General features: G+C 38.9%; 1 protein-coding gene across 1 annotated transcript in view; it reads left to right on the forward strand.

Moving 5' to 3' along the window:
* Window positions 1-24566, forward strand: part of LOC121281041 (mothers against decapentaplegic homolog 5) — a 61740-nt gene that overhangs the window by 8628 nt on the left and 28546 nt on the right. The window contains exons 2-3 of the mRNA XM_041193634.1: window positions 20475-21128; window positions 23968-24219. Coding sequence (XP_041049568.1) covers window positions 20729-21128; window positions 23968-24219 — 652 coding nt within the window. The 5' untranslated portion in view covers window positions 20475-20728. The remainder of the gene's footprint in view (window positions 1-20474; window positions 21129-23967; window positions 24220-24566) is intronic.

Genomic DNA, 24566 nt, shown 5'->3' on the forward strand with positions numbered 1-24566 from the left:
TCGGAAAGGGGTTGGGGATGGAGGAGAGAGCTCAGGATCTAAAGTTGCTGAGCATCCACAGTATTTTGCTTTTATCTTAGGGAAGTTGGGTGATCAGTTTAGTCAGAATTGGATAGAGGGAACAGGAGGTGGATCTCATGGACGAGATGAGCTTGGCGAGGGTATGATCAGAGATAGAGAAACCTAGAGAAAGGTGTGAGCTCAGAGCTAGGTGGAAGAAGAGTGCACTCAAGGATGTTTAGCCAGGTGGACTAGTGGAAGGGAGGGATGTGGCAGAGGCAGCTGATTAAATTGTCTTGATCTTTGTAACAAAGATGTCCCTGGGCTCCTTGCGCTCGTTGGTAAGGTGGAGAGGGGAAGGTTTAAAGAAGATGATTTGCAGTAAAGAAAATAAGTCAGGAGCTATCTTTGCATCCCAGGATAACAATGAATCTATACTGCATCATTTCCATTCTTTCTGTATTGAGGTGCCCAAACCTTACCCAGTAACTCAACTGGACCCTCACTAAGATCCTGTACATGCTCACGGTGCCACATGATTTTTTGAGTTCTATGCCTTGACATAAAAAAAAATCAAGAATTCTTTTATATGGATTTATCTACCCATACAGGCACCTTTTTGATGTGTATAGCTGAAGAGCAAGGTCACCCTGCTTCTCTACTTTGTTTAAAATCTTATGATTGGATGTGCATTTACTTCCCCTAAAACTTGCAAATTTCATTGCTTCACAATTTTTCTAACTTGAACTGCATCTGCTGCCCCCAAACCCTCTTGTCTGCCTATCCTGCAAAATGCTCCTACCAGCTGCTCATTTTTTCAGCACAATTTGCCATAATCCCTCAATTTGGTATAATCAGCAAACTTTGAATTTCCTTAATCCAGGTTATTTGTGTGTGTATGTGCATAGATAATATAGTAGAGTGGCCCCAATAGGGGCTTCTTTGATAAACCATTCACTTGTTCTTCAACAATCTCTGTCCAGGTGGTTACATGCCTCTTAAATTCCTGTCCCGTATCTTTGTTATAATAGCTTTACAAATGTATTTTCAAATTTATATAGAAAACATTCACTGCATTTTTAAATAACTTTTTTTTTAAGTAATTCTTGAGTTGGTCAAACATTTGCCTTTTAGAAATGTGTGCTGATCAGTTTTAATGAGCTGCTGTTTATAAAATGTTTATTCATTTTATTTGATGGTACAGGCTGTAGTAATTTAACAATTTAAGCCCTGTTAATTGTCTTGTTGTATTCTTTTTGTATCGGGAATAGTCACATTTGACACTACCCTGCAGTCCTCTGGTATAATTATAATTAGAGCAGCTGTTTGTTCCCTACTTGGCATAAGGATTTCTGATGTAAGTCATCTGGTCTGAATGGTTTATCTATCTGCAGTTGGGGTTTATTCTTTAAATTATAAATTATTCTTTAAATAATCTACAAATAATTGGTAGTAGTGCTATAATGTGAATATTCACCTCTTCTGTGGAAATGGCAGCAAAGCACGTATTCAATATTTCTGCCATTCAGCTAAAAGCTTTACCTTTTTACTTTTAACGCTACTTGAATACTCTTACTGCTAATACGCTTATGTAAAAACCACTCCTTTTTATTTTTTTTTTGGCAAAATTTCTTTCTGGTTCCCTCTGGCCTTTTAGTGTGTCAGCCTCAGCTAAATGGTAGATTCCCACCTGTGAGTCAAAAGGGCATGATGGGTTCATGCTTCACTCCAGAGAATCTGTATCATGTAATCTAAGCTGATGCTTCAGCATGGTCTCCTGGTATTCTGGCCAATAATTATCCATTAACCAACACCACTAAAATGCATTACCACCTACTTTTATCTCATTGCTCTTTGTAGGACCATGCTCTGTGCAAATTGGCTGCTGCATTTGTCCACATTACAGCAGTCACTACACTTCAAAAGTACTTCATTGGCTGTGAAGCCTAACCTGAGGCTCTGAAAGATGCTATATAATGCAAGTTCTCACATTACTCTCTATGCTTTCCTATGTTTCATTTATATAGTTTTCTTATGTACTTTCTGCATTTTACAGTATCTAAACATTAAATACTTTTTTGTTCCAAATTTGATCCATTCTTCCATGGATTCCAGCCAGCAATATATTTTATTTGTATCCTTCTGTCTCCTCTTTGCATATTCCCAATTCCTGATTCAGCATTCAATTTGCTGGTTTTTCCTGCCATGTAATTTTGAGCAACGTGCCTTTATCTCCCAATAATTTGTTTTTTTGACATTTTTTTCCTTTCTATTACAATTATATTTTGGTTACTGTTTCCCTATTTTTAGTTTGTATACTTGTTCATTGAGTGCTTCCTTCCTTTTTGGAGTAGCAACATATTGGTTGAGAAACAATCCTGGATACATTGAAAAAAAAAGCCATAGGAACCAAAATAATTTTCTCTATTCCAGTCTATTTTTGGATAATCAAAATTCCTCCATATAACTCTATTGTTAAAACAAACCCCTGTAACTTATTTTTAGGTTTTGCATTCGACTTTCTGCTGTTTGTGCTATGGTACTCTCACCAACGTCCCTGATCCCTACTGCTTCTCAGCTCTCCATAGAGATTCTATTTGGATCCCCTGTTAGTTTCCCTTTGTTATTGAAGATGGTAGTTTCTTGTGCGCATAGAGCAATTTGATGTGCATTCTAACATGAATGTGGAGCTCAGTTACGCACCTGCATGGCTTTCCAGAGTGTAGGCAAGGATGAATTATCTGATTATATTTGGGATAGCCTGGTCTTTCTAGTTTGCCTTTTGTCCTTAGCTGCCTGTATTTTTGGTGTTCAAATGAAACCACGTCACTACTTGAGATTGCTCCCTAGGTAGTTCTTTGTTGTGCATTTCTCTCCTCCTCTTTGGACATGCCACATTTCCTGAGGTTCGTCTTCAAGGAGTCCTTGAACCTTAATCTTGGCCTTCCTCGCATGTGTTGCCCCTAAATTGTGAATATATGATCGTCTTGGGGATTTTGTTGTCAGTGACATATGCTGCATGACTACGCCATCTGAGCTGAGTGCTGTGATGAGTGCTTCAATTCCAAGCATTTCTGCTCTTTGAAGTACCTCCGTATTGGGCATTTTGTTGCCCTATTTAGTGATCATGATGTTCTGAATGCATCTCATGAGGAATCTGTTCAGCTTCTTAATTTATCTGGAGGAGGTAGTCTGTGTCTCCCAGGCATATATGAGGGTAGTTATTACCACAGCTTTGTACACAGCAAGTTTTGTTGTAAGTTTTGATACCTTGTTTCCTCCACAGTCTCTTGCGTAAACCAGCAAAAGCTGAGCTTGCTTTGGAAATTCTATTTGCCACCTTGCTGCCAATGCAAATGTTTCTGGAGACTGCTTCCAAGAAAGGTAGAGTTATCTACAGCTTTCAAGCTGTCATTTGATAGTTATAGTAGGTGGGGCATAGACAGAATTTGGTGGTGCTTAGTAGAGGATCTCTGTCTTCCTTTATATGATGGTTAGCCACAGTTGTCAGCTGCTTTTCAATGTTCTTCATATCTGAGTTGAAGATTTTCACTCATCTCAGGTTGAACAGATGGTTTGGATCACTTCTCTATTTAGTACACTCTAAATGCATAAGTCATCAGGGACATTTCATTTTTACACATATTGCTTACAAGTGCCAAGAAGTTGTGATCTCCTGGGACCAAATTGTTTTGAAAGTTTTCAGCGCTCACCATAAAATAAACACAGTATTAAAATGATAAAGTCACTCGGATTTGACTGGAAGGAGTCCCTTAGCCACAGGGAATTTGAGGACCAGGATTGCAAATCTGAGACTAAGGTCATGGTTTACTGGACAGCAGTGATTCCTGCGCTGCTGGATGTTTCAGAGACTTGGACAACCTAATACCACCAGCAGTGCCTTTGCAAGATCCTCCAAATCATTTCAGAAAGATAATTGGTCCATTGGCAGTGTTCTTTCCCAAACCAACGTCAAGGCACTGTTCACTTGAAACTAGCTCTGCTGGAAGGACATGTTGCTTGTATGCTGACACCTGGCTCCCGAAGCAGTTGCTCTACTTTGAACTTGGTCGCAGAAAGAGAATCCCAGGAGAGCAGTGGGAATGCTTTAGAGATTTCCTCAAAGTATCCCTGAAGGGGGTCAAACATACCTGCCAACTCGTGGGACACCCTGGTTTGTGACTGACTAAGCTGGCAAAGGCTCATTTGGGAAGGCACCGAACACATTGAGGGACTTCGGGACCATGCAGAAGCAAAGTCAAGGTATCAGAGGGAGCACACACACCTCCAAACAACCCAACTCTTGGTGCACCACCTGCTCCACATGTAGCAAGAGTCTGCAGATTGTGCATTGGACTTATCAGCCATTTTGGAGTGGAACTGGAGTGGAAGCAAGTAGCCCTCGATCCTGAGGGGCAGCCTAAGACGACGACCACTTGGATGTGAAGATAGTTTTATTAGTAACATTCTAGTCATTTCATCATCCCTATTTCCTTCCCTACTATTTTTTATTTGACATTTTAATTTCCTTTTTTTGTTTGCTGTCTATTCAACAATTTCAATTCCCTGCACCCTTCTGGTTCCATTATCCCATGCTTCAAAGTTTCTTCCCCATCTGCACCAAATCCAAAATTAATTTCCTTCATGAAGGGGGGGGGGGGGGGGGGGGGGGGGGGGGGGGGGGGGGGGTGTTGGTGGCTGGCTGGCGGCGGCAGCCTGCCTGTTTTGTGGCTGTAAAGTCCAGCCTCATGTTAAACACCTCACTACCTAACCTAAGAGCCATACGGACTCGGAACATTAGCTGTGTTCCTCTCCGCAGATGCTGCCAGACTTGCTGAGTTTTTCCAGGTATTTTTGTTTTTGTTTTGGATTTCCAGCATCTGCAGTTTTGTGCTTTTAGCTTTAACCTAACCTAACATCTCCGTTGTTCACTGATCATTGAAAGAAGTTAAGTGTTCCTGCATCTGGCTTCTGGAAATAAATTTTTTTTAAAGCATTTTTTACTATCTAGTTTTAAATACAAATTTTGATCTGTACTCCTTTTTTGAAATAGTTGTGCATTAGCACAATCAAAATGTGAGAGGCAACTTCTCTAGAGTGCCACTTGAATGACTTCATATCCACAGTCCATCATAGCTAAATATGTGCTGATGTCTTGTGGCAGATTTCAGTGTGCCTTTCTTGCTGTGATTAATTTTTGACATTGCGGCTTTAGATCCGAGCTTTGCATTTTACAGCTTTCAGTTCAAAGTTGTATTAACCTGTAACCTGTACCTTTTCACTAATGACTCCCTCTCTCTGCAACTCCACCCCCACCCCAACTTTTTAAAAAGAAGTGGGTCAATTGGACTATTTTCCCTCCCTCTTTAGATTTTCTAATGCACACTGTTTCTTGGCCTAGATGAGCAGCATTTCCAAACTTTTGCATGCGTCATTCAAATTTAACTGTTAATGTCTATGCAAGATTTACATGTTGGTCTTTAATCTGTATCTTTTAATTTCCATGGGGAACTAGTAACTTGCTCTGTGGGAAAGCGCCGACACAAATCTGTTGCATCATTCAATGGCAGAATGCATGACGGGCAAAGTGCAGCCTTTCTCAATACAGTTTAATGAAACATGGCTTTGTGAGCAAGAATCAAATAATTTAACCTAGAAATGTACAATTGAGCAAAATATGTAAAAGTGGTAATTATTAGTTTTGTGTTGACTGACATTTGACTATAGGCAGAGAATAAGTAAACTAATATTTGAAGCAAATTTTTTTTTGTGATCTAAAGATGTTGAGATCTGCATGTAGCACATGCTAAAAGCCCAAATGGCGATGTAATTTTTAACCTTTATAAATAATGCACTTATTCTCTAAATATGATCTCTCTGGAGGTGTGATAGTAAAAAGAAAAATTCTGGTATTTTCTGACCTATGGAAATCTTGTATTGATTTTGTAGCGAAGGCTTGCTTGATGGAAAATGAAACTTTGTTTCCCGTTAGTATGATTCAGGAAGTCTGATCATATTTGTTGTAAGATAGCTGAATAATTCATGTGCTTGGAAGGCATGGCAAAGGAGCAGAGCTGCTCTAACTTATTGTAAAAAGGGAGAATTATGAAGTAACTATAAAAAATAAAATAAAAAAAAATTTTTCTTGTGCATGAAGAAAATCTTTGTAGAAAACCTGAAGAAGGGTCATACAGACTCGAAACGTTAACTCCATTTCTCTCTGCTGGACCTGTTGATTTCACCCCCCCCACCCCACCCCAGCATTTTCTGTTTTTGTTTCAGATTTCCAGCATCCACAGTATTTTGCTTTTATCTTAAACTCTGTGTTCTTTTGCAAGAGGATTTTTCACTGCCAGTTTTGGTTATAGTGCCTTTTATTGTATTGTTGCCTGACTCTCTGTCCAGTTGGTTCATGGATTTGAAAACATTCACAAGTAGTTTATTATGAGCCAAGTACATTCACATCGACTTCAAATGTCATGTTTAACATAGCTGGCCCAGACAATCTGACAGTTTAATAGTAATGGCAGTGTCGTACTTTAAATATATTTCTTCTGATGGCACTGGTTTGTAGTAGAATGCTTTGATATTTGATTTGAGGTTGTCAGCTTTTAAAGTGTATAATTTATGTATGCATAATAGTCAACCAATCTCACTGAAACTTTGTCTTTCTCACGAGGCTTTCCAATCTCCACATATGAACAGCATTGTTATGTTTTGCCATGTATATTCATTTTATTGAGCAATTCATCTTGTCATTTACAGTGGTGGCCATACTTCCAAAGTGTGTCTCTGAATAATACTCAAATTGAGAATAAATTGCTATGCTCTTATGCCAAATATGAAATTGTACATAGAACATTCTATTTTATTTTATACATTTTCATATTGCATTTTTGGTTGCTGTGTGAGTAATGTGAAGTATAAAGCTTTGAAGAGTAACAATTTTGTTTAGCTCCTCCTGTGTGTCCTTGAACTATGTGGCTTACTTAGTTTGTGGAAATTATACTTGTTATGTTTACGTATTGTAATGATCCTTGACCAGACCCCTCCCCCCAACCAACCCACCCACCCCCACTGTTGTTGGTAGGATCCAGTTAGGGACCAATAACGTTTAAAGTAGTCAAAGTTTGAGATTCAAGACACCTGCCTTTAGAATAAAGCCACAGATTTCACAGGTTTTTGAACAAACAAACAACAAAACTTTACAAGTTCAGAAAGATCAAATAGTTTACTAGAACTGTCTTGTACTCTTAACATTCAGGGTAAGTATGAGATACACGTGAATTAATAGATGAAACATGGTCAGACGCACCACACTACACAGTAAGTGATAGGTGCACCCAAAACAGATTCCGTGGATTTCTCAACAACTCACCCAGGTGTTGGTCCAAATTGTGAGCCATCCAATCTCACTGAAATGTTGTCTTTCTCACAAGGGTTTCCATTCTCCACACATGAAGATCTGTCCTTGGAATTCCTTCCAAAAGTCACTCCCATTTTGATGGCTTCAACAATGGCCCACCTCGCAGGCTATCAATCTTGTCCTCTTTGAGATTCCTTTTCCCTTGGACCGCCAATCTATCCATTGCATACAAGTAAACTCAAGCTTCACCTTCCAAGCACACTTTAGGGTCTTCGAGTTGTGCCAAGCAGAACACCACTGCTCCAAAGGGGTGCCTTTGTCCTAGCGGCTGTCTTCATTCAAAGTCTGTTCTCCACAGCTCTATCTTTAATTTAACTTAACTGGGACCTCTGCCTGTCCATGTCTCGGTCACATTTGCCGGCTGACTCCCCAAAACTGACTGCCTCTGAAGTGTGGTTCACTGATGCTTGAACTGATCTGGTGACCTATCACAACACTCCAAGAGGGTCCCACCCTTCTAACTAGGCAGGAACCAATGTAACAAGCATGGGAACATCCTGTACCTTAAATGTTATAATCTCCACAGACTGCCGATTTAGCACATGGAGACAGATAAAAATGGATTTCATGGCAATGTGCTCTGTTTCCTTGTTTAATGTGTGACGTTTTGCATTGAAGTGATGATTAATATTGAACTCTAACATCCATTTTATTTACAAATATTGTATCATGTTTAGAGAACTAACATTAAATGAAGTGAAATTCAGTGTTAAACTGCAATATAAAAAGGTGAACTCCTGATCAGTTTGCCAAAGTTATTGTGTTGACCAAGCAAGCTTATTGTTGCTGAAGGGTGGAGCAGATTCTCACTTTTGGTGCATTTTAGCTTGCTGATTTAGCACCCCAGTGAGATCCACTGCCCTTGTGATCTCCATTTAAAAAAAACTTGTAATAAGTTTGCTGTTTATTTTCAATCTATGCATAATTTAAAGTCATGCGTGTAAAGTTGAAAGCATTAAATCTGTGGGCAACGCATTAAATCTTATCCATTGCATGTCATGTCAACACTTGCTCTTATAAAATAAGCAGCTTAGACAAATTGATTTGCTAATATATAGATCAGTACAGATTCTACAAAAGACAACCACTCCAGTGGTTCCAGTGGAGCTGCATCCTATCAAGCTGCTGTTTATGTATTTTCACGACAACCATTTTTCTTTAAAAACAATTGTAATATTAAATTCCCCCTCTAATCCTTTCCAACCCTCTACCTCACCTTCTTCATTCAAGAAACTCCTTAAAACCTGCCTCTTTGACTGAGCTTTTAGCCATTGGCCCGAATATCGTTCTGTGTGGCTTGGTGTTCAATTTTGCTTTATAACGCTGCTGTGAAGCGCCTTGGGACATTTTATTACTTTAAATGTGTTATATAAATACTAATCATAAAAAGCCTATGATTGGGGGGGGGGGGGAGGAAGAGGAGAATGAGAGAGAGAGTCTTGTGGGTTGTACACTAAGTTTACCTATAAAGTTAGCTGTTACATGTTGCAAGCATGGCTAACAAGTTTCACTCATGTAAACTTGTCACTTTTTCCGAAGCTGGATTTGATTTTCAGAGTTCCTGAGACTTCACTGTGTATTGTCTTCTCTGAGAGAAGAGGCTTAATCAAGTAACAGCTTTCCAGAATGCACCACCAGCATCACCCTGTGTGTTGTACTGGTGGGCTACAACTTCCTGAATGCAGTTTCAGGTGGTCAGTTTTCCTTTTTAATCTAATACCATAATTACCAGTGGGGGCTGACACACAAGGTTATGGAATGCCCTGTCATTATCTATTCTTGCTGTCAAGATTCTGTCAAACTGTTTAATTTTTGTTGCAAGTCTCTTTTCATGCTCTCACCTTGCTTTACTTATTAGTTTGTTCACTTCCTCTCTGGTCCTTCTATATTCAGTCTGATTCTGCGTTGTATTTTCTACTTGACATCTGTCCTATGTACATTTCTTCCTTTTCATCTTTACCTCTATCTCTCTCATCATGCAGGGCACTCTGGATTTATTTGCCCTATTTTTCTGCTTCAAGAGAATATACCTTGACGTTGCCTGCAATTCCTTTTCTTTTGAAGGTGGCTTATTATTAAGCCACCATCTTTTCTGCCAACATTTGATTCTAACTCACTCAACTCAGAAGCATTCTCATTCCATTGAAGTTGGCTTTTCCCCAGTTAATTCTCCCTGCTCTGGATTTTTCCCTGTCCTATTCCATGATTAACCTAAACCTTATGATACAGTGGTCACTGTCCCCTAGAGGCTCTCCCACTGATATTTGATCCACTTGGGCCAACTCATTCCCTAGAATCAGGTCAAAAAGTGCATGCCCTCTCATTGGACTGGAAACGTACTTCTGCAGAAAATTATCTTGAACACATTCCAGGAACTCTCGCCCATCTTGTTCCTTTGTACTATTCCTATCCCAGTCTGTGTTTGGACAATTATCCCCCATTATGATTACTCTGTAATTCTTGTACCTCTCTGTAATTTATTTGCAAATTTGTTTCTGCACATCCCTTCCTGTAGTTGGTGGTCTATGTACTACATCAGTCAGTGTTATTGCATTGCACCTTTTTCGTTCTTTACCTCTAGCCAGAGAGATTACGTCCTTGACCCCCCTGGAACATCCTTTCTCTCCAGTATTGTAATATCATCTTTAATCCATATTGCCACTCCCTCCACCTTTACTTCCTTTCCAGTCTCTCCTAAACACCTTGTACCCAGGAATATTTAATGCCCAGCCCTGCCCTTCTTTGACCCAGGTCTCTGTTATAGCAATAATAATTCCATTTGTCAACCTGTGCCTGTAGTTCACCAATCTTAACCACATTCCATGTATATTAGCCCTGATTTAGGCTTTTTACTTATCTCTTTATCCTGACCCCATCTAATGACTTACTATTGCCTACGCTAATTTTGTCAAACTCTCCAAGTACTCTATCTACCTTGATACTATTGTCTGATATATCCTCGTTATCAGTTGATACTTAATACTTCCCACTGCCAGTTTTTTTTCTCTGCGCTCTGAATATCCCCTCAGATTCCCACCCCCCTGCCAATCTAGTTTAACCCCCCAAAACAGCAAACCTCCCCGCGAGGACATAGTCCAAGTCTTAATAAGGTATAATCTGTCCTCTTTGTATAGGTCACCTGCCCCAGAGCTGATCCCAATGCCTCAAATGTAAAACCCTCCCTCCTTACTCCATTTCTCCAGCCACGTGGTGAACTGAATCTTCCTTTCCTTATATTCACTTGCACGTGGCACTGGGAGTAATCCTGAGATCACTGCTCTTGAGATCCTTCTTAATTCCCTACCTAACTCCTTAAAATCTGCTTTCAGGACCTCGTCCCTTTTCCTACCCAACACATTGGTCCCAATGTGGACCATGACCTCTGGCTGCTCGCCCCCCCCCAAAAGAATGTTCTGCAGCTGCTCTGTGACAACCTTGACCCTGGCACCAGGGAGGCAACATACCATCCTGGAGTCATGTCTATGGCCACAGAAATGCCTCTCTGCTCCTAAAGCAATGGAATCCCCTACCATTATAGCACTTCCATTCTTCCGCTTCCCTTCCTGTGCAGCTGAGCCACCCGTGGTGCTACAAACTTGGTATTTTGCAGTTCTCTGAGGAGTCATCTCGCTCACCATTATCCAGAATGGAAAAGCCATTAGAGAGCGAGATAGCTTCAGGGGATTCCTGCACTACCTGCCTGTTCCCCTTAGATACTCTGGCGGTCACCTAGTCCATCTCTCCCTGTGTACTACTTAGCTGCATTGTGACCACCTCTCTAAACATGCTGTTCACATAATCCTCAGCCTTGCAGATGCACTACAGTGACTCCAGCCACCACTCAAGTTTCTGCAGCTGATGACATTTCCTGCAGATGTAGTCATCGAGGGCACTTTGTGCCTGCATGACTTCCCATAATCCACAAGATGCACATTCCACATGGCCAAGTTGCACTGACATGCCTTTAAAATCACTCACCAATTGTCTCCTCTTCTCCCCCTTGCACTTCTTTATGAAATCCTGCTGCTCTCTCCCTCTCGCGTTCTTTTATCTCCTGGGCTCCTCTCTAGTTCCCAATGACTTTATGATTGATTTTCTCCAAATCTGGTCAGTCCACTGAGACCCACCACCAGTACCACAACTAGCTCCTTTTGAACACCCGGCTCCTCTCGCGCTCTTTTATTATGTATTAATTAATTTAATTATTTTTCTTAAGTTACTTTATAATTAACAAATCCTACTACTCAGGATAAGCTTACTACTATTTATAAACCTTACTAATACTAATAAAGCCTTACAATTACAAATAAATGACCAATTTGAAAGACAGTCAAAGCAAAGGCAATGGATACTCACCAAGCAATCACCTAACTGTTCCCTTGTGATGACACACCTTGATTTTTGTTTCAGAATGTGGAATCTAGTTTGAGGTCAGCTCCCACTGTTCTCACCAACTCTCGGAGTGAACGCTCGCTCTCTCTCCCTCTCTGCACTTTCAGCTCCCGCTATTCGTGCTGACTGAGTGAAACTACCGCTCGGTCTCTCTCTTCCTGTGCTTTCAGCCTCTGCTCCATCCCTCTCTGTCTCACATAAATATAGGTAGCCTGAACTCCCTCCAGCGCTAAACTCATCAAAAATCATGTACCACAAGTAATATTTATAGAAATAAAGCTCCTGTCCAGCTGAATTGCTATGGCTAAAGTGTGCAGTCTTCTGGTGTTTCTCACTTCCATTTGATCTCTGGCCTGTCCTAACTTAGCTGACCTCAACTCAGGTGATGATGGTGCAATTGCCTGTAGCGTATTAGGGGAAAGGTGCATATGCTGGAAGAACTGTGCATGCTTTCTTCTTGCAAACAATGCCTTCAAAAATGGCCCAAGCCCCAGACTGAATGTGACTAAATTCATCACCTCCAAATGTAAATTTTCTTTTGAAAAGATTGAATGTTTCTCTTGGTGCAAGATCCCTGAACCTTTGTTGCAACTGACAGCAAGTGTTTGCAACCAGTAACAATGTATTTACCATGGATGCAGATCGGGTTATAATACCCTACCTGACTTTTGACTTGTTGCTGCCAACTTAAATCTCTGCTGGCACAAAGTAACTGCGGTCCACCTAATTTCAGGTAGTAAAGTGGAATATAGAAAAGGTAAATAAACAGGAGACACTCTGTAAAACTGACTTTGATTTCTGGCATCTTGGTGTGCTGTTAAAAGTGGAAATCCGGAAGTTGCTGTCATTGATACGCTGCTCCTTTACATGGTATACTATTTTTAGGTACAATCACAGAATCAGTGGTTTGATGTCCATTTCAACTTTTTATGCACTATTTTTGCTGTGAAAGCCAGTTGAAATGTTAAGACTTGCTCCACCAAGTGCAAAAGAGTTTTTAATGTTGTACTAAGTTATGTTTACTGCTGAACAACCTCTTGGCCTTGGAAAACTAATTTTACAAGTTTGGATTCTCATTTCCTCTGAGTATTTAAAAATGGTTGATTTTAATTTTTTTTTAACTTTTGACATTTCCGTTTCTCCCTTAATCCCATGTGTGCAGGCTGTCCCAATTTTTATTTTGTTTTCTGTGCAATATTTCTGTGCAATAACTGTGCAAGTTAAAATCTCTGTTTAGGTTCTGGGTTCAAGTTCCACTACAGGGCTGAAACTCCAGTGCAGTACTGAGGGGGTGCTGCCTTGTTGGATGTACTATCTTTTGAAATGAGGTATTAAACTGAGGCGCCATTGCTCAATTTCAAAGAAGAGCAGGGGACTTACTCCTGGTGTCCTGGCCAATGTTTATCCTTCAATCAACATCATCTGGTCATTATCACAGTGCTATTTGTGGGGGTTTGCTGTGCACAAATTGGCTGCCATACTTCTTGTAATATAACAATAACTACAAAATTGGCTGTGAAGTGTTTTGAGACGTCTGGTGGTCATAAAGAGCTCTATATAAATGCAAATCTTTATTTTTTACTACTTCGCTGTCTGCAAATTTTTCAATATGATCAAGGCACCACTTTCAAACTGACACCAGAATAGAGGTAATAAATTCTCTGGTGGCTGCCAAATCTTTTTTGAGGTAAATGGCAAGTGGCATGCCTTCGCTGCTGACCACAAAATCTAGGCCATTAATTTATTTGTCGTCAGATGCACAAGCATTGAAGTAGTCTTTTGAATCGCTCTGCAAACTTGTGAATGTGACCTAAAGGTTCACATTTCAACATTTTCTCATTTATATGGAAGTTTGTGATTTCATTTTTCTCACTGGAATTTTGTGAACATTACTGAGGTTTTTAGTTTGTGTAGGAGCCAGTCGCTAATTTTACTCGGGAGTAATATCTAATTTATAGATATTTGATAATGTTAGGAGCTTATTTTAGATGACTTACTTAAGAATTGCCTGTCAACTTTGATCACTTTATACTACTAATTATTAGAAGGCAGTTTAGTTGTCAGTCTGCTGATCTGACATATTCTGATTCACAATGCAGACAGTCTGGGCGAAAAATGTTGTGTATAATTTTGAAGTGATATGTCTGCTCCATGAACATCCTGAGTAGAACTATTTTGCCCCTTCATATTTCTAAAGAGTAAATTCTCTCACATTCCTGAACTGCCTTTGATGACTAGTTTGAAGTGTAAAAGATTGAGAGTACTGAGTAAGTGTGCATTCATGCTACAACCGCAGCTGCTGTATTTTGAATACAGCCCGAATCCAACATTGGGGCCTGAAGGGACAATGGTCTCACTCTCTTCGCTTTGGAGTTCATATTGTGTATATTTTAAATACTCCAGTTCAGCACCAATGCAGAATTGAAATTGCTTGTAGTATGAATACACTAAATGTACAGATACACTTCTTTTGAATACAAGTGTCAGCTTTGACTCCAGTGGCAGTCACCTCTGAGTTAGAAAGTCCATGGCATGTTTCCAAATAGACCATATAACCTACATTAATACTTGGCACAATCCTATCAGAGATGTTAAACTGAGATCCCATTTGTCTCCTCACATGGACACACATTCTCACAGTGCAATTTGCAATAGGGAATTTTCTGGTGTCTTGGCCAACTTATTCCTCACCCAACATCACCAAATACAGATTACATGGTTTTACAATACCAAAAACAGATCATTTTGTCCAAAAGACTGTTTATGCTCCACATGAGCCTCCCTCCACCCTTCATCCAACCCTATATACATATCTTTCCATTCCTTTACCCTTGTGTTTACTTAGCTTCCCCTTTAAATATATCTATGCTCGTCACCTCAATTACTTGTAATGAGTTCTACAATCTAAGCACTCTGGGTGATGACTTCTCTCCTAAATCCCCATTTAGATGTATTTGTGACATGTATATTTATAACCCCTAGTTATGGTCACCCCTGTAAATGGTGACATCTTCACCATGTTTACCCATCAGCTCACCACCCCTGTCTTTTCTTTTCTACAGAGAAGAGCAGAAGTCTATTTAATCTTTCCTGAGGGTATACCTCTCTCACTTCTGATATTCTGGTAAATCTTATTTCCACCTTTCCCTTTGCTCCTATAATCTTTTATTATATGTAGGTCAGAATTGTGCACAGTACTCGTAAGTGTGGTCTAACCAATGATCTATACAAGCTTAACATAACTGTTTTTCAATTATATTCTTCTAAAAATTAACCCTAATTCCTTGTTTGCTTTTGTTTTCTGGGCTTATTAACCTATGTCGTTACTTTGTGATTTGGGTATTTATATATGGCACTGGAGAATTTGCCAAAAAGATTAACTATCATGAAAGCAGAACTGAGAAGTTATATCCATCAGGAAAGATTGAATAGGCTGTTGCTCTTTTCTCCAGAAGATAAATTGAAAGGTAACCTGATAGAGGTCTTTACAATTATGAAAAGATTTGATAGGATAGTCATAGAGAAGATGTTTCCACTTGCAGGAGAGACCAGAATTTGCAGTGATGAACTAAAGATAGTCACTAAAATCTCCTGAATTCCCTATTGGATATAATTCTTTACCCAAAGAGTGGGCAGAATGTGGAACAAAAACAGAAAATGCTGGAAAAACTCAGCAGGTCTAGCAGCACCTGTGGAGAGAGAAACAGTTAACGTTTCGAGTCCATACGACCCTTCTTCAGAGCTCTGGTTTCTCTTTCGTATGTAGCTTGTTCTCTAATGTACTACTTGTCTCCTGACTTCACATGCTCTGATCTTTGTTATTAGTCTACCATGTGGTGCAATATATTGCATCTCAATATATTGCATCTATTACATTACCTTTGTCTGCCTTTGCTGTTGCCTCAAGGAGTTCAGTAAGGTTGGCCAGGTGTAATCTTCTGTTAGAAATTTGTGTGGACAATTATATTTTCAGTTTCTAAATGCTTTCTATTACATATTCGGGTAAGAATTCCCATTATCCTTCTTAGCATTGCTCATTTACCTCATTGCTATTTGTGAAACCTTTGTAAATTCCCTACATAACAGTGACCACAAATCAGAATAATTCATTGACTATCAAGTGCTTTGGAACAACCCAAGGCTGTGAAAGGTTTGTTCCCTTTTGTGATGAACTTTGTAGGTGGAGGGAGTTTAGGAAGGAAATGATGATTAACTGAATTCCAGCATGGCCTAAACTCCAGGTTTACTCAAGTATTGTAAAATAGCTGTGTGTGGTTTTTGACATGAAGGACTATTAAGGTAGCATTAAATCTTAAAAAATATGAGTTTTTGATATGGTCATGTTTTTCGTTCAAGTGACACAGCTGAATGTGGGAAAATTATCAGCCTTTTTTTCAAAACTACTGAACAGCTGAGAAAAGGTAAGGATATTAATTGTGGGAACAATGTTGTTTGTCAGCTCGAGCAACAACAAAGGAAACATCTTTACAGCAGACATCCTCTTGCCAAGTTCCACATGTGCCTTCTGCCAGCTTTTAATTGTTCATACTTGCTTGTGCAACCATTCACAAGGGAATCTGGATCAGATTTTACCATTGCTTATCAACGCAGTGGCACGGCACATTGCTTCCGTTTTATCACCATAACACCCTCCCTTAAATTAGTGACCTGTAGATGTACTGCATATTGTTTCTTGAGAATGTGTTCAGCAGAGCACAAAGAATTTGGTCAAAAACTAATGTCTGTTAAAACCCAAGCTAATAAAAATGAAGGCCTGAGAGTTCAGAGTTTAATTAGTTTAAGTTGTTGCATTTGGTAGGGAGTTTCAATAAGACAATAGGAGCATAAGTTACTTAAAAAATAAAGTTAAATATTTGTAAAGCTGTATAACCCCCAATAAATTCTGCAGTAAATTTTCATTTGGCTAGTTTGAATAATGAGGGAGATGATATTCTCTTTCTAAACAAACTTTGCTTAAAAGCTGACATTTTGAAGTACAAGGAACTGCAGGTAGCTTTTATATTTTAAACAGTAATGTTGCTTTATGCATTGACAGTCCTACAATAGTGCAAATATTTTTCTGAAGTTGTTATTTAGAATTTGTTGGCTTCACCATTTTTCCAATGTTATTCCTGAAATTGGTTTAAAAAGGAAACTAAAGTTTTACTACAAGTGGTGTATCCTGCTCCTAATTAGTTTTTGATATGTATCTATTCATTTTCTATTTACTGAGGCAGTTTGATTTGGTTTTAATAATTTACTGACTTCAACATGAAGGATAGCCACTTGGCTAGATATGGGAGAACACTGGTATTTGTGGAACTGTGAAAGTAGCAATCATCTTCAGAAGCAATAGGGAGGAAGAAAGGAGGAAGATTGGTTGGTGGCATGGGGTAATTTAAAAATAGAAAAATAAAATGAACATTCACTCATCTTGCATTTTTTCCTGATATTGATTTGAGCTTTTGTCTTGGCTTCCAGCTGCATCTAATTTATAATAAGTGGTTAGGCTGTCAATATGTTGATAGAGCTTGTATTTGAGAAAGAAAAATGCTAGGTGAATGACCTACTAAAGTCATCCAAGATCATAACTTTCTAGCAAAGTTGTCTTATTTTGGCTAACATCACAATAAACAGCCAATTATCAAGCACTATAAAGAAATCTAGTATTGGAATCCATTTTGTTACATATTATTAGCCTGCTTCATAATTAGTGTATTTTAACTTATCCTACATTTGAAAGGTTAACTCTGAGTGACGAATGACAGGATTTTATCGCTGTTTCTAAATTGGCTTTTCTTAAGCACAGTCATTCTGAGAAGTCTTAAATCACTGATCACTATTATATTTCAAAATTAATGTTAGTTATATCGTGAAACTATGAAGTGATAAAAGATGTTACAGGTGGCTATGAGGGTGCTTTTCTCCCCTCGAATGACAATAGCATTGTCGTAAAATAATTCAGTTTGAAATCCTTTTAACTTCTGCCGTTCATTTTATAATGGACAGTTATAATTTTGGTAAACCCTGAAGCATGTATTTCTCAATTTTTATTTTCCTTTCTTTTGTATGTTCTTGCATCCTGACTGCATGATGTCTGCAGGATAAAATATATAGTCCACCTCTTGAATGAGTTTGCACATCCCATTTTCTGAAGTTTTTTTAAGAAGGAATTTCCCCTCAACTTAGTCAAGAGTGAGTATGAGGCCAGCTGTACTGGTGATGTTGCAGTGATGCACCCTATTGAACAGGCACCTAATGTTCTCCCTTTAGACATGGACTCCAACACCTCTTTGATCAGTGAGGATTTTTTTTTTATTCGTTCATAGGATGTGGGTGTTACAGGCATCCCTAATTGCCCTTGTTAGAGTGCATTTGAGAGTCACATGTAGGCCAGACCAGGTAAGGACAGCATTTCCTTCCCTAAGGGACTTTAATGTGCCATATCGGTTTTTACGATAATTGGTAATGGATTTATGGTCATCATCAGACTTTTAATTCCAGATTTTTATTGAATTCAAATTCCACCATCTGCTGTGGTGGGATTCAAACCCAGGTCTCCAGAGTGTTACCCTGGATCTCTGGGTTACCAGTCCAGTAACAATCCACTATGCCACCACCTCCCCCTATCAGCCCCAGGATGACTGCATTTAGTCTGGAAGATAGGATCTTGGCCCGTGTTTTCGTCATAATTTAGCAATTTCGGGAACTGACATTCACTGGGTGGGGTTCTTGCCTCTCTGCTGTATTAAGGTTAATTGTGCTGGACTTGGCTGTCTGGGAAGATAGTTTTGTCTCAAGTACAGAATAAGAGTTTCAATGGGAAAGGCTGTAGGGCTTTAGAGAACCACCATCTGGGCCTTGCTCTGTTGCAGGACCTTTATAACCAATTGTAGTGCACTGAGAATGAACAATTGAATGTGGAGGCCTTCCACTGGTGGGTATAATGTAATTCTCCACCCACAATCAACGTGCCTTCCATAAGTGTTCTCATTCAGGGCACGCTTACTGATTCTTTTGCTTTCTGATAGAATGGAGTAGGGCTTTTTCTGAAGAAATTAAGAAGATTTTGTTGATTAGCATGGTCACCACCATGCTTGACCAAAATGGAAGCACCTGCTGTTTGTTCCACCGCCTCTGTTGAAAGCTTGTGTTCTTGAGCTAACAGCATCGCCTTCCCTTTTATTGAGAGAGTATTTTTTTACAGAAAATTGCAGTTTCACTCTTCTGTCTGTTTTGCTGCTTGCCATCACAGTTGTTTTTCTCCGTTTCATTTTAGATTTCTTTTGTAATTTATTCCCCCTTTGTTTCTGCCACCGACTCATGTCTCCAAGATAACAATTCCTGGTCTGAGTTGGGTTTCACTTTCCGAAAGATTGCAGCTAGAATCGGGATCCCAACCACTTATTTAAAAAAAAACATTTTTTGAAAAAAACATGCTGGACAAAAATCATCCTGGATTTGCACTGCAGCCACTGCAGGACATAAGGTGACGGAGTTTGTTACAACAGGTTGGAATTATTGAAGGCTGGACAGATCAATGTCAATGTTATTTTAAAGGAAATAATTACAAAGTATTCTCTGTAATTAGTTAAGGAAGCTGTTTGTTTGCTGACATTGTTTGGATAGTGGTTTATTCCTCTTTTTAAATAAGATTTGAGATCTGCTGCTAAGTTGTAGGCATATGGGTGGTGATGTCACTGAAGAAATTTGTATTTATTTTAAGGGAACCTGTATCATTTTGCTTGGCAGATTGCATGTAGACTGTATTTCATCTGTATCTGTCTGTTGACATTTTAATGTAGTCTCATACCTTTTTTGGTATCTTTTGGATAATTTTCTGCAACTCAGAACTATGGGATCTACAACATCATAATGTGAAGTAACTTAGGAAAGAACCCAAACTTGGGGAAAACTTTTCATAAATCTTTTTTTAAATCAATGGAACTTTAAGAAATATTTTTGAAAGAAAACCAAGCTAGCATCAGATTAGTTATCACAGAAAAACAGTTACTGGAGTAACTTAAATGAAGGCTTTGCATCCATAGTTCTAGAATATTAAAACATACATAAAAACTCTAACGAGGAATTTCATACCATTGCATTAGCTCAAGTGATTGGTCAGTATGTTCAAGTAGACATCTTGCACCATACATCAATAAAACTTAAGTCCTTTGATTTTGAGTTTTTGGTGGTCACATTTCAAGGTCCAATTTCCACTCTGATTTTTCTGCTGTTTTGTTTGCCTCTTAAAAACAGAACATGAAATTCCCCTGCAAAATTCCAGGTTTTAGTTCTGCAAATAAAAACAAACATAAGCATTGGATAAATTTGTGTTCATTTTCTTCTTTTGATCTGCCAAACAATGTATTATAGCTGACTAAATTTAGGCAAAAACCCAGACTTGCAAGACAGTCTTCACTTTGAACATGAGGTAATCAAAACTCAAGTGGATGGCTTTCCATGTAGCCGTCTGCTTCTCTGAAGTCTTATTTTGGGAAGTGTTGTGGAATTCTATAATATCTGGCTGCTTGCAGGTGGTTGCCGAAAGTATTGCTTAGTATCTGTAAAGTGCATTTGATCTTTGTTTATTTTTTCAGACTAACATTTTTTTTTTGCCATTTGACATTCTTACAGATGGACTTTTTATTTACAGGTGCCGTAGTCTGAGGAAGCAACCTGGAGGCCAAGACTGAGGATGCCGTGATTTTAATTTGTAACCTGGTAGAAGGAATATTGTGAAGGCTCAAAAAAGAATACTTGCTCATGCAGCTTCATAGGTTTGAGGTGTCCTTTTGCTAAAACAGAAGAGGTCATCTTTTGAATCAGTTCGTTGCTGCTTGCAGCTGCTGACCTTGCTTTGGAAACAAACTCCTGCATGCTTGTGTTTGTGCCATTAATTTTTTCAGAATGACGATGGCAAGCTTGTTCTCATTTACCAGCCCAGCTGTAAAACGCCTGTTGGGCTGGAAGCAAGGGGATGAGGAAGAGAAATGGGCAGAGAAAGCAGTTGATGCTTTAGTAAAAAAGTTGAAGAAGAAAAAGGGGGCCATGGAGGATTTGGAAAAGGCATTGAGCAGCCCTGGTCAGCCCAGCAGATGTGTTACCATCCCACGATCTTTAGATGGGCGGCTTCAGGTATCGCATAGGAAAGGCCTGCCCCATGTTATTTACTGCCGGGTGTGGCGCTGGCCTGATCTTCAAAGTCATCATGAGCTGAAGCCATTAGACATATGCGAATTTCCATTTGGATCGAAACAGAAGGAAGTTTGCATCAATCCTTATCATTATAAGCGAGTGGAAAGTCCCGGTATGTATTTAAAATATACCACAATTTCTGATACATTTTGGTTATTTAAGATTGAATTTGTAGTATTGTTGGACTGGAAGTAAAATAACAATGCTGTTAATTTGCGGTGGAGTGAGATGGTCTCGTTGGTTGTTTTAGAACTGTATATTTTGATCTGGTAGATTTTTTTAAAATGCAATGTCCAGTGTTAATGGTGCTTGTTTGACTAAAAAAAAATAGGTCTTGTTCCCTCCCATTTTGTTTATCCAGTGTGTTCATATAACACATTGAGTAGACATTTTAAAATTATAGAAATTTTGTGAATAAGTACCAAGCATGATTCACATGGAAAGATCCTTGGAATAGTAAGCAGATGCTTTTGAGTGTTGGGATTTATTTCTGTTTCGATATTCAATTTTCCATATTACTGCATTATTTTTAAAATTGATTTGCACATTCAAGCGTACATTTTCCTGTGCATATGTGATGTACGCACACTTAGTAAGTGCAGAATACATTTGCCATTACGCACTAATAATTGCAAGATTAATCCAGTTCAGTATACATGAATATTATTTGACATTTTGCAAATAAATGATGTTTGGAGCTCCAGTAGGAAAATGCGTAATGTGATGTGGTTTCATACAAATCAGTATGGTCTTGTGTTTGATGCTGGTCTTTGCAAAATTAGCTAATTTCAGCTTAGGTGCTGTTGCTGTTTTTGGGGAATGTCAGTCTTGGGCCACAGAGTATTGACTATGCTTCTTGCTTTGAGCATTATCTAGTGATATCTGTAGGAATGTGCATGTTTCTGAACATTATTCTTCACCCATGAGTGAAAACTGCTTGATTCCTCTGGTCTGCAGCTTTGGAAAGCTTCGCAGCCAAGCCCAATTGAAGGGACATTATCTTTTCATTTGTCTTGTTGGATGATCTTGACCTTATCTGCTAAGCAACCACCAACTAAACTGACTAAAATGAAGATCTAAAGTGAAACACAATTAGACTGATGCTGGATGGAGGTTCATTCATGTGATTAGACTTTAAGGAATTGTCAGAAAATGGTTTTCTCCATTGGAGCAATTAAAATCGTACTCATGCAACACAAATTAATAAATAGAATTAATAAAGGCAAATTACCACTTCTGAGAGTTAAGTGGTTTGGATAACTGGGAAAAAGATTGTACTCTTCGTTTGTCGCTCTTCATTCTTCTATTAGATAAATAATCTTTACCTAATACCTTAAGATGGTGATTTTTGAGCACAATTTAACCTTGAAATTGCTATTGTATCCCCTGACACCAGTCAGCATGATTTTCCTTGCACCTCTTGTGAACCCAAATATTACCTGTTTTGCTATGTAGTTTGACATCACTATGGGTGCTCTTGGCAAGGACATGGGTCTTAACTCATGAATGGCTCAGCTATCAAGAAATTATCGGGGTCACCTTTGATTAACACTGCTACCCAGAGCTGCAGCTGTTGATAGCCTTCTAAAACCTAAGGTTCTGTGTTGGTAGTCATAATTGGCTGCAACCATAATACCTTGTTTTCTAGGCTTGGATTTTTCTGTCCTTCCTCTTTTCTCTTCAACCCTGCCAGGCATGCGTGTACACATGCTCGCTCGCTTGGGAGCCCCCACTCCGCCTAGGCTCACACGCCCTACTTCCCCTGTGCCCCCAGCTCCCATTCACGTGTCGCCCACCCCGGCACACGCCTGCCCGAGCTCTTGCTCTGTGTTATTTGAAAAGAGGCATTATTACTGAGCAAACATTTGTATTGTTATTTAGATGGTGCAGTTTCTTCAAAATCAGTTCATTACCTGCACAGACTTGTACAAATTCCCACTGTTGGTCTGCTCTGAATAGACAAATAGCCATTCCTGAAACTTGAGGTCTGTTTTTTAAAACAGATTTTAAAGTTGCTGTTTCTCTTCATCATAGGTTAGAATAAGGCATTTTATCTGACTATATAATGATTCCCAATAATAGAATCAATAAGATTTTCTGTCACAAGCTGTTAGTTGCTTTTTTTTTCTGATTGTGATTGAGTAAGTTCTAAATAGGAGTTTCATTATACTTTGTCAATCCTGTAGCAGTAGAACATCCTCTGGTTAAGCATAGATTCCAGTGCCTCAAAATACCATATTTCTTGAAACAATCTGATCTCTATTTTCTTAGCAAAGATTAAAATTTTTATCATTTTCAATTTTTGCAAGGACCTATTTTAAATTCTCATTCACATTGAGTCACATTCCTCTTGGAAGGAAGTGACACATATTATCTGTATTGATACTGCTTTTTGGGAAGGTTTTTAAGGGTGAAGAGGAAAGCTAGTATTCCTATACCTTGGTATAATTGAAGGTAATTAAACTGGTACAGTGTTGGCACCCTTTAAATGTGACCTCCTTAAGATTAAAGATTATCCACATTTTGCTAAATAAAGTTTTGGCAAAGCAAATGCCTGGAAATACGGGAATCACTACGATCAGGATTATGCATGATGTACAACATTGGACTAGAGATGGTGCTGAAGGAGAAAGGCAGCAAGGACTGCAGAAAGGAAGAAATAAAAGTAGCGAGCAGATGTTTGTGCTGACCTGCACAATGAATCTGCATCTGAGGCATAAATGGGAGTCCAATGTACTTTCCACCATGTTATTTTGACTGATGTGTTCACTAATTTGTCATGTTTCAACATGTAGATTATACAAAGAACCAAATGTCTCAAGTAGTTTGCATTTATGCATATGTTAATATCTTCTCATTTAAGTCAACTAAATGATCAGATGTGCATGTTTCTGGACTGTGGTAAAAATATAATCAACACAAGTAATATGTCTACCTTTTTTTTATTGTAGTTCTGCCTCCAGTTTTGGTTCCAAGACACAGTGAATTTAACCCACAGCACAGCCTTCTAGTCCAGTTCAGGAATTTGAGTCATAATGAACCCCATATGCCACACAATGCCACGTTTCCAGATTCTTTCCAACAGCCAAATAGCAATCCATTTCCTATTTCACCAAATAGCCCATATCCTCCATCGCCTGCCAGCAGCACCTACCCCAGCTCTCCAGCCAGTTCTGGACCAAGCAGTCCTTTCCAGCTGCCAGGTAAGGACTAAATTAATTTCTTTTTTAGAAATGCTAGATTCAGACAGAAGTCATATAAAGTTGCCAGAAAAAGTAGCAAGCCTGAGGATTGGGAGCAGTTTAGAATTCAGCAAAGGAGGACCAAGAGATTGATTAAGAGGGTAAAAATAGAGTATCAGAGTAAACTTGCAAAGTGTACTGTAAAATCTTCTATAAGTATGTGAAAAGAAAGGGATGAATGAAGACAAATGTAGATCCCCCTACAGTCCGAAATGAGAGAATTTATAATAGAGAACAAAGAAATGGCAGAGCAATTAAACAGCTATGTTAGTTCTGCTGTCTTCATGGAGGAAGACACAAATAACTTA

This window comes from Carcharodon carcharias, chromosome 8 (genome assembly GCF_017639515.1).
Source record: "Carcharodon carcharias isolate sCarCar2 chromosome 8, sCarCar2.pri, whole genome shotgun sequence".
NCBI lineage: Eukaryota > Metazoa > Chordata > Chondrichthyes > Lamniformes > Lamnidae > Carcharodon > Carcharodon carcharias.